Below are 11153 nucleotides of genomic sequence, written 5' to 3' on the forward strand. Positions count from 1 at the left end.
ACTACCCAAAAACGTAAAAATTTTCTAATGTAATTTTAATACCATATTATTAACATTTTATAAATATTTATAAAAATATTTTTGACTTATTTTTACGAGATCAAGGTCTCGATGCCTTATTTTTACCCAATTTCTTCAATAATTTCTTTTTCTAACTAACCACTAAATCGGTAAAAAAATTTTATCGATATTTTCATATGATTTTCCTATCATATCAATATTCATGCAAAAATATTAAAGTAAATTTCTCTTTAAATTGAATTTGTGTTTACGAAACCACTGTTCTGATAACCTTTTATTTAGGCCATCACAATAAATATCTATAAAGGGGTTATATTGAGTTAAAAAAATTAATTAATTCGTAAACTCCGTTAATGCCTCGTACCCTATTCCGGCAACAAATATGGGTAGGGGATGTTACAATACCCTAATATATTTATTAAGCATGAAATTTATTCACAAAATCATAAAAATTGGATCAATTAATTTTTACAGTTTGATTCACGGTTTAATAATGGTTTAAAGTGATTCGCGATTCAAACAACTCAATTATTATCTTTGGACCAATATACTAGTCGATTCTCGATTCAATCAATTTAATTTATCGATCTGATCTAATTTAAACAACCTTGCAAATAACTTAGAAACTTAAAAGGGAGGATAAACATATAAACTCAAGGGGTCAGCTTTAAGGTTTCTAGTGCATTTCTTTGAACACAAAATAGGTTAGAAACTTGCTGCAAATTTTGGAAAGCAATGTCAGTTGATATATATATATATATAAAAGAAGTGAAAAAGACGATCCAAACCAAGAGAAGAAGGGACTCGATTGAAGACAAGGTAGGAAAACAAAACGAAACTCTAAAGGACTCGTGGAAAAGATGAGATTCATTGCTTAAGAAAGAAAAGCAATAACTTTGCAAGGGGAGAGGCAAGGACATTCCCCCCCTTTTTTTTTTCTTTGTTATACGATTACTATTTATACATCAAACTTTGAAATTAGAGGATAACAAGAGTTTAAGTATATTTGAATTTAAGTTTTTTTAAGTATTGCAACAACAATAGTTTCAATTAAGCTAAGACTTAAGTGGTACTCAAATTCACATTTTTTTGAGTGTTTCAATAACAACAATGCTAATTAAATTAAGACTCAATTGACACATGACTATTCTTACTAAATAGAACTCAAACTATTAATAATTATTTAAACTTTTTAATCTTTTATTTAAATAAAAAATTTTTAGTCTTTCTTAAAAATTAAAAACTTAATTTAAATTCATTTAATACAAAAATTTTAAATTTTATTTTTCAATTTTTATAATTTTCTCTCCGCATCTAGTGCAAATGGTAACAGAAGGCAAGAGCCCTTGGTGTTTTCAAAAATTTTAAAAACTTTTGATAGTTTTTTAAATAAGAAAATAATACGTTTCAACACTTTTAAACTCATATTCTTCTATATTAACAACAATACTTATAACAATTAAATTAATTTTATTTTTAAAATTCTTAGTAACTCTCTAAACTTTTTTTTAAGAAGATATTCATCTCCCGCAGCCTTATTTGATGTACACCTCCACATTTTTCTCCTCTAATAGCTTGCGCTTTACATCTTCTGCTAGCTATAACCTTAGTGTTACGTTACGTGCGTTTCATTGCGCCCAAATCACTGTCATTTTGATGATTTCTGTACATTAAAAAAATACAACATAATGAATAATAAGAGTGCCACGTGCCCCAAATGATCATAGTTTGAGAATAACATATGGTCATGACCTTGCATTAATTGAACTGCGAGAGTTTGGACCACATATCAAATGATGACTTGGTTAGCCACTGTGGATTCTATTCCTTCTCCCTTACATTTCACATAATATTTTTTATGTTATAATTTTTAAAAATCAATAAAGGCGTATCTACATCACATATCTATAAAATTAGATGCGAATGAGGGAGAGTATATATGGTTTTGCAGGTGAGTTAAGTTAGTAGGACCATGTGCACATCATGTTGGCCATGATTATTACAAACTCATGCTCTCTTTTCATTTCATTTAATAAATTATACTCCACTTTTTGCCTCTCACCATCACATAAAGATGTTCTCTTGGAATAAATGGAAACCACATGCTTTATTAGCAAATCATATTTACCATCTGCATGACATTTGAAAGATGTTTAGAACCGCTCATTTTCAAGCGAGTTTATCTTCAATTCTTTTTAATAGTAATCAACTTAGTTTATAATTAACCCAAAACCTAAGAAATGCAACCATCTTAATTAAAAATTATTCCAATATAATTGCTTTTTCATGCATCAACCGGGAAACATAAACAAATTACTTCATTAAATTTATCGTTTTCATACCATGTGTAATTAAAACTATTATTAATCGATTGGATATTGTCTCGATTAGCATAGGCATTGTTATCGACGCAGAAAGATGTGAGTTCGAGTGTATTGAAGTGCATTATTCTCCTATTTATAAGTTGAAAGGGACTATAAGTAGTTTTAAGTATTAAGTGATTACACTATGATAACCAAATTAAAGCATTATAGAAATATTATAATCATTCAACACTAAACGTTGCACTGAAAGAGGTGGTTATGCAAATAAATGTAATCCTGTGAATCTCATCGTAGAATACTTGGCTAAATGGTTCGCAATTTCGTTCTGGGTTCTTGGAACATGACAAACACGTACTTTCCAAGCTCCAGCTCTGGTTAAACAATTGATGTAAATTCCATCAAACTACTATACCCTTATCCCACGCTAAATACAAATCTTCAAGAACAATTCTTACTTCAATCCTGAATACTATATCCTTACCAAACCTCGTATAATTGTTAATATACATATAATTAAAAAACTTCCATAAATATGTCAAAATTTTTATAAAAATATATAATTATGAAATACTTGTGATGAAAATAGAAACACGAAATCACAAATTACCAAAATCAACAGAAGCTTGACAACAAGACAATGGCATATCAATGGGCACTAAATTGGGTATACCAAAAAAGTCAAGCCATTAAAAAAAGCTTCAAAAAACAGGAGCCTCCAACCAGCTTTGACACATCTTCACAAGACTTGAGAGAGAGAGAGAGTGTGTGTGCTAGAAAGCTACATGATTTTTTTTTTTTTCACTTTTTTTAGTTATTCACTTAGGAAGCAACTTGGAAGTTTACTTTTATCAAGTACATGCATTTGCATGAGCACAAATCAATTGGATAATATGTATTCTTTAAGTTTGTAAAGTATAATATAAATTTAATTTTTAATATTTATATTTTTATTAATTTAGTTTTTATTTATAATTTAAACTAAATTTGATTATTATCCTTTCTAAAAAGTCAAATTAATTTTTTACAGATAAACCGATTAAAACATTAATTTTTTCAATGACGTTAGCATGACAACCCATGTAATCGTTTACATATATTTCATGTTGATATAATATTATTTATATTATATGTCATATTAATAAATAATTTAAAAATTATAAAATATTCAAAATTTTAAAAATCATAATTTTTATAGAAAAAACCCTTAGCATGAAAGTATATGCAATCATATTTAAAAATTTAACATGCCAATCAGTATTTTTGTCAAAAATTTAATTCGACAAACTTTTTAAGATGATTGTCAAAATTATCTCTTTTAAAATATTTAAGACAAAATTTAACAAAAAATTTAAATTGACAAAATATATATATTAAAAAACAAAATTTATCATCATGCATAAAATAAATGTTGAATTCTTAACTTAACCATCATAACTAAATTTTGTATGTTGCATGTAAAATGGGTATAAGGAATTAAGTCCAGAATTTTATGTATGGGTGGAGATAAAGTTACTCAAATTATATATTTATATAGGCTGCAAATTTAGATTTTTACAGTTTAACTTGTTAAACTACTAAAGAATACGAAGAAACAAAGGATTAACGGCTGCTATTTGAAGTTTTCTTTATAAAAAATAAAAAGCAATTAAAGAGAAAATGCTAAAGCGGAATCGTGATTAACTGACATAAAAGTAGGGAAAATAAGATAAAAATTTTAAGAGTGAAAATTAAATTGTAATTTTATGATAAAAAAATATAATTTCATTATTTTAATAGATTATATTTTTATAATTTTTAAAAGATTAAGTCAAATTTTATATTTTTAGAAAGACTAAAATACAATTTTACCTTTACTAATTTAAATTTTAAAAATTTTACTATATGAAAAAAATTCATTCTAGAGGTCCTAATTTTGGCACTACATCAAAGTTATATCCTATGCATATAGAAACAGGCAAAATTTTCCATTTTGATTTTTAAAATTTTAAATTAATAAAAATAAAATTTCACTTTAGCTCTTCTAAAAATATAAAAATTTGATTTAATTTTTAAAAATTATAAAGTTATAAGTTATTAAAATAATAAAATTATATTTTTTATCAAAAAATTACAATTTAATTTCGACTCTTTCTAAAAAGAATTTTTGATTTTGCTTCATTATAAGTATGAGAATTTAAGTTCGATCTCAAACAATTTTATTTCCTTCTTTAATTATCGAAAAAAATTAGACCATATTAAAAATAAAACTAAATAATTGCTAAAACGTGATATAAAAATTGATATTAATACATGAATTTAAAAAAATTATAAGTAACAAATCATTATTATCATAATCATCATCAATATTCATCATGATCTAAAAGAAGTCTAAAAGTTACAACCATTTAATTCCACATCATTCGCACGTTATTTGACCAATATGCATTCTCAATAAATAAAACATTTTTTGTTTGGAAATTTCCAACAACATAATTATTCCAATTATGCCATATATTTTGTTGTCTTCTAGCTTTTATTCATTGTAGTTTGAACAAATTTTTATTTTTCCTTTTGAAGATTTTAAGTTGAATAAAAATTTCGAAATTTTGTGGTAAAATAATTTCCTACTTTATTATTTTCTTATGAAATTACACTAAAGAATAAAAAATTAAAAGGATAAGGTTTTTTTTTTATATATTAAGTAGAAACATACAAATCCACACATGTAAGGAAAAAATTACCTGCGGTTAGTTCTTACAAAGATAATTTGTTCTTGTTTTCTTTTTCTTGGCCCAATATTTTTTCAATACAATTCCTATTATTTCCAATACCCCGAATCTTTGTTCGTGAATGTTAATAAGCGTTTAATAAATGATTTTTTAAATTATATACACCTTTGGTAATTGGCTTATTGCTAATTAAAGTAGTTGATCAATTGATTTATTTGATTAATTAATTTTATTAACTGTTTATTTAAAAATATTTGATAAAAATTAGTAAATAGCTGAAAGTTGATATGTATAAAATAAAAAATAAGGGCATGACATATTTTATTATTAATGATTTATTTGTTTGTAATATTTAATTTTATTGGATGAAATTCTTGAAATAAAAACTATTACCAAAGAATTAAAACATTCATTATGGAAATTAAGTAGTGAATATTTTTGAAGATTAAAATTAACAAATTTCTTAAGTTCTTTATTTGCAAATATTAATCTTGTGGAAATTGATAAATATTAATAGTGTATCGATATAATTGTAAACTATACATTTAGTGATAATTATGTCATGTTGTTAGTATGTAAATTAGTGATAATTATGTCACACTTTGAATAAATTTCTCAAGTAGCATATTTCAATTAATATAAAGTTGCATAAGAAATTATTTTACACAAGTAAATTGAAAATAAATTAAGAGACCATAAATATTCAAGGATGAATGAGCTCGATTGAAATTTTTTCGCGGCAATATTGATTTTGGTAGATTCACGGTGAAGTTTTTTTTTTTTCTTTTTTGAGATTTACTTTGAAATTTAGAGTTGAAAGTGAAAATAGGAGAATAGAGACTATTAATATCTTGACACCTCTATTAGGATTGAGAGCACGAATATATTTTACACAAGTATAGTTAAATATGTCATTTCACATATCTCATTTCCATTCAACAGTTGAAAAAAATTGTCCATCCCAATATTATTTGGTTTTGAGTTTTTTACTCGACAAACTCTTACAAATTTCTATTCACGAAATAATACAATTAAAAAATTTAATTACCCAATTCTCTATGTATGTCCAAATCAACTAAAAAATGTTTAAAAAACTATTTACCAAACATCACAAAATCTTTCATCGTGAATAATTACCCTAATATAAAATATCTTTTAATGCACTGAAAATTATAGCATCAATATATTCCTGATGATAAAATATAAAATATTAATAATTATTTTAATTTAAAAAACTCATTAAAAAGATTTTTAATTTTTTATTAAAAAATTAAAGTGAAAAGAAATTGGTGTCACTTTCTGTTTGGAAGGAAGGAAAAAGTTGTCCAGAAAAAAGTTGCCCCATGAGATTAAAGACGTGGACAACTTTGCAAATCAGCCATGCTTTAAAAAAACATATCTTTTTTCTCTTAACGAATGGGGTTACAGTGATAGGTTTTTAATTGCGTATTTATTCTCGTATATATTAAAAACGAGTATCTTTATTTTGCAGTTATTTTTAAAATTAAAGTAAATATTTTTAAGAATGAGAAGAGAGAAATATTTTTAATTTAATTTTATATTTATAATTTCCAATTTAATTATTATGTAGTATTAAAGTAATTATGCGCTCATAATTTTCTCCTAACATTGACTTAAATAGTTAAATGGCTTTTTATTATTTTCCAATAATTAAATATATCTGAAAAAATAATATTCATATTTAATGAAAAAAGTAGTATTCATAAATATATTAATTAATCATAAAAAATGTCAATAAGCTAACAAATTGAAAAAGTGCTGGATTCTTAAGTCTAAAAATAAAAAAATAAATCCCAATAAATATTTTTTTCCTAATTTATGCAAGTAAATTGTAAAGTTAGGCAATTTAGTACAAAGCAAATAATTTAGGGCTAGCATTTGGAAAAAGCACAAAAGTCAAAAAAATTCATTGACTCTCCAACTCGCACCACCCAACAGCCGTCAGCCACCAACGCCGCTCCTTCAACGTAGATAAAACTGTATATATATACGTATACAAATACATAGATACAAACTTATATATAAAGTCTCTTTCTCTCTCTTTGCCTTTTTCTAGTTCTTTACCTTTCATGCAGTCGAGAAAATGGGAAACTGCTTTGCTCGTAAAACAGTAACGAAACGACCGGTCACGAAAAGGTTGCAGAACCAGCAAAAAGGACCCAATTCCAGCAACCGGTGGGCTAGGGTCCGATCGTCGAGGAAAGACAAGCCTGATGATTCTCTGCTTCAAGAGCAGGCTTTAGCAGCTGCGATCTTGTTCAGGCAACATCAACAGCAAAACGGGGGAGCTTCATTGCCGTTTGACAGGTCGGCTTCGTTGAGGTACCCGAATTCCTCTTCCGGGTCTAAGAAAGCTGGTCAGTTGCCTCGGAGCTCCAGTTCCAGAGCTAGGTCCCTTACTGACCCGCTTTTGCAACCTCATCAGCTTGTTAATCAGGTTTGTGTTATTTTTTGTTCTTTAATTATGGTTTTTGGTTTTTTTTAGGTAAATTATTGGGTAAAAGTTTTTTTTTTTTTTGGGGGGTTGTGGGGGTTCATTATTGCGGGGTATTGGGTTTTAATTTTCTAGTTCTATTATGGTTTATTTAATTATTATTTTTATAATTTCATAACTTCAAATTGTGGGAAGTACGATGGAATTATGATCAAAATTTTTTATTGGTTACTTATGGTATTTAAATTGTTGTTTATTTTTAGTCGGTTGGCTGTTAGTTTGGCAATATATCGGCATTCGATGAAAGTGGAGTTTTCATGTCATTGGAGTTCTGGAAAATTGAGTTGGCTATTTGAGAACTTGATTTGGTTATGGAAGTTTGTAGTATTAGATTTCCCTGTCAAACCTTGCATATTTTTAAAAGATCTTTTCTTTTTTTGAGCTTTGGCAATGGTTCTTTGTTAGTTTAAAGCCTTGATAGCTCTTTTGTGCACGAAGTGTATGCATTTCTAAATGTGGGGTAAAACCATGGAAATCCCACCTATTTTGATGGCGGCTAGGGATATATTTGGCACCAGGTTCTCAATTTGTAGATGTCTTTTTAAGAGATTCTTTGATCCATCTTTGTCTCTCTCTGTGATGGACATTAAAGGCTTTCTGCTATGCAGCAATAAGCTCCAGTTGCAGGCTTTTTGGCATATGTAGAATTATCTCAGCACTCATAAATGCTTTTGCTTGTCAAGGGTGTTTCTGGTCTACTTAGATGAACAATGCTTATTTGTTTTTTGTTTTCTTTTAACTATAAATGATAAGAATGGAGTCTTAATGACAATTATTATCAATGCTCTCTTACTCAGTTTCTAGTGCTGCAAGTGTGAGCTAAGAAGAAAGCTATTTTTTTTCTTGTTTGTAAAATTGCTAAAACGTGTGTGCTTATGATAGTACTTTGTCCCAGAACTGTTCATTTAAGGGAAAGCTTCATTAAATCCTGATTCAGCTGGATAAGATAAAACTATGTTCATAAAATTTCTAGACAAATTTATCTATTTTGTAGTGTTATTTTGCACTGTAGCCTATCGTCTAGCAGAACACCTGTTTCTTTTATTATAATTATTTTTATGGCCTAGCCATAATCGAGAAGGCTGCATATTTACAGGTTTTGTTTCATTATTTGTTCTTGGTTACCACCATTTCAAGTCAATTTGTAAATTCTATTATAGTAACTTTGCTTGTTAGGTGTACATTAATCCTTTTAAATGTCGCTTATGATCTTTCTCATTTTTCTTTTTTGTGTTTGACAGGACATAAAGCTTGATAACTTGGAAACAAATCATTTTGTCCTTGTCCATGGGGGAGGCTTTGGTGCTTGGTGTTGGTACAAAACAATTGCACTCCTAGAAGAAGGTGGTTTCAAAGCTACTGCAGTTGATCTAACGGGTTCTGGCATTCATTCTTTCGACACAAATGGCATTACCAGTCTCTCACAATATGTGAAGCCATTAACTGACTTTCTTGAAAAACTTCCTGAAGGCGAGAAGGTTCTTTTCTATTTCTTTCTTTCCTCTGTTTTAATTTCCACGCTTATGCTCCTTTTTCAGCTTGCTTCTTGGTCAGAAGAAATTTTTTCTTATGCAAATTGAATATCAAGCTTCTTAATGAATTCAAAATTGTCCTGCTCAATACCAAACGTTAAATCCAGGAAGTTCCTAAAATATAAGCCTTTTTGGGGTATATTAAATTTTATTTTATATTGGTTGCTAAAGCATTGTATTGGTGCTTGCATATTTCTGCTAACCAAGCTTTGTTACACATTCTTTACAATTTTTCGTTCTGCTGTTACTGGAAAGTTTGACATAGAAAGAGATCGATAACAGTCTCATTGGTCAAAGCCTTTTAAAACTATGCAGGTGATCTTGGTTGGGCATGACTTTGGTGGTGCATGTGTATCGTATGCAATGGAACTGTTTCCTTTTAAAATTGCAAAGGCTGTTTTTGTGGCCGCAGCAATGTTGACAAACGGACAAAGTACTCTTGATATGTTCACCCAACAGGTTTGCATTGCTTGAATCATTATTTTAATTTCTGAATATTTTTATCTGCAGATACATACTAATTATGCTGGACTTGAAAAATGCACTTCTATAGATTGTTTGTTTGAAGTGTCTATAAATTAACTTCTTCTGGAACTTACTGATTTGCTCGAGTCTTTGCCATTAACATCTTGTTTCACCATAGTGTGCCCTACTTTATCTAAAATTTGGCATTAAATTTGATTGAAAAAATGCATAGTTGGACATGAGTATGGGGAGAGTATGGGGACATTGTTAAATACTTGAAAAAAATTGAATATACTCGTGTTGGACATCACACTTGAGTCCAAGTAAAGTAGCTTGTTAATACTTTCTATGAACAAATAATCTAACCATTTGAGCTTTATGGCTTTATGTAACTAGTGCTAAAACTTTTGCAGGCAGGTTCTAATGATCTAATGCGACAGGCTCAGATATTTCTGTATGCTAATGGAAATGACCATCCTCCAACTGCTATTGATTTAGACAAGTCTTTATTGCGGGATTTGTTATTCAATCAAAGTCCTTCCAAGGTACATCTGAACTAGTGATTAATGATCTTTTTCTTAATCAATGCGACTTATATGTCTTATAACGAGATCATTTAGCATCCTTGTTAGATATTCTACCACACTGGCAGGCAACAATGTGCATGGTCTGCATAACCACATACATCTCTTATGAATGCTTGTAAAATTTCATATTTAAATTGCAATGTGAACACGTTAGGTAATTAGTAGTTTGTGATTTCCTTCTAACTTCGTTGTCTAAATCATTTTGATTGATTAATTAATCTTTTGATTTTTATTGTTCAAAAAACTCAATTTATCTTCTATGTGTGCCTATGTGCAAAATTACAACTGCTGATTTTATTCCACATTTTGCTGGCCAGGACATTGCATTAGCATCTGTTTCAATGAGGCCGATCCCTTTCGCACCAGTTTTGGAGAAGCTTACACTTTCTGACATGAAATACGGATCTGTGAGGCGTTTTTATGTAGAAACTCCTGAAGATAATGCCATACCAGCGGTGCTTCAAGAGAGCATGATTAACTCAAGCCCACCAGAAAAGGTATTTCGTCTAAAAGGTGCTGACCACTCACCATTTTTCTCAAAGCCTCAAGCCTTGCACAAACTATTTGTAGAGATCTCGAAACTCCCTTCACCTTGAGAGATTCTAATTGTCGGATGTTTCATGGGAGTCCCCCACTAGGGCATCATTTGATGAGGTATAGGGAAGTTATCCTCTCGAATTTGAGTGAACATGCAGATGCACATACACATACCGTAAAGATGGTCTTTACTGCTTGACCGCTAGATGGCTTAGACATTTTGCATCAGAGCACGGAGTATGTTGATATCGCTTTCCTCGGTCCTTTTTTGTTTTTGGTTTTCCTTTCATGAGATATTCATATTTATGCTAGCGAAAGAATAACACTTCAGGGTTGCACATAAAGCAGTATCAGCCATTCTTTCTGTTTGTTGAACCAATTTCTCATGTAACATATGCGTCTGAGCTTAAAGATTGTTGGATTACTGAAATAAAAGGTTGATAATTTATTACGAGATTGAATAT

At 29.0% G+C, this 11153-nt stretch overlaps 1 protein-coding gene across 1 annotated transcript; it reads left to right on the plus strand.

Annotated features, from left to right (window-relative positions):
- Window positions 1–6939: 6939 nt before the first annotated feature.
- LOC108470779 (putative methylesterase 11, chloroplastic) lies at window positions 6940–11143 on the plus strand. The gene is made up of 5 exons (XM_017772229.2): window positions 6940–7511; window positions 8810–9046; window positions 9416–9559; window positions 9979–10110; window positions 10470–11143. The coding sequence occupies exons 1-5, from the start codon at window positions 7158–7160 to the stop codon at window positions 10746–10748; spliced, it is 1146 nt and encodes a 381-aa protein (XP_017627718.1). The 5' UTR covers window positions 6940–7157; the 3' UTR covers window positions 10749–11143.
- Window positions 11144–11153: the final 10 nt, after the last annotated feature.

The sequence above is a fragment of the Gossypium arboreum genome, chromosome 11 (genome assembly GCF_025698485.1).
Source record: "Gossypium arboreum isolate Shixiya-1 chromosome 11, ASM2569848v2, whole genome shotgun sequence".
Lineage (NCBI taxonomy): Eukaryota > Viridiplantae > Streptophyta > Magnoliopsida > Malvales > Malvaceae > Gossypium > Gossypium arboreum.

Excerpts from the sequence above, each read along its gene's own strand:
- LOC108470779 (XM_017772229.2), top strand. The coding sequence starts at position 7,158 with ATGGGAAACTGCTTTGCTCGTAAAACAGTAACGAAACGACCGGTCACG. Across the intron at positions 9,047-9,415 it reads AACTTCCTGAAGGCGAGAAG|GTGATCTTGGTTGGGCATGA; the intron begins GTTCTTTTCTAT and ends AAAACTATGCAG. Across the intron at positions 10,111-10,469 it reads TCAATCAAAGTCCTTCCAAG|GACATTGCATTAGCATCTGT; the intron begins GTACATCTGAAC and ends TTTGCTGGCCAG.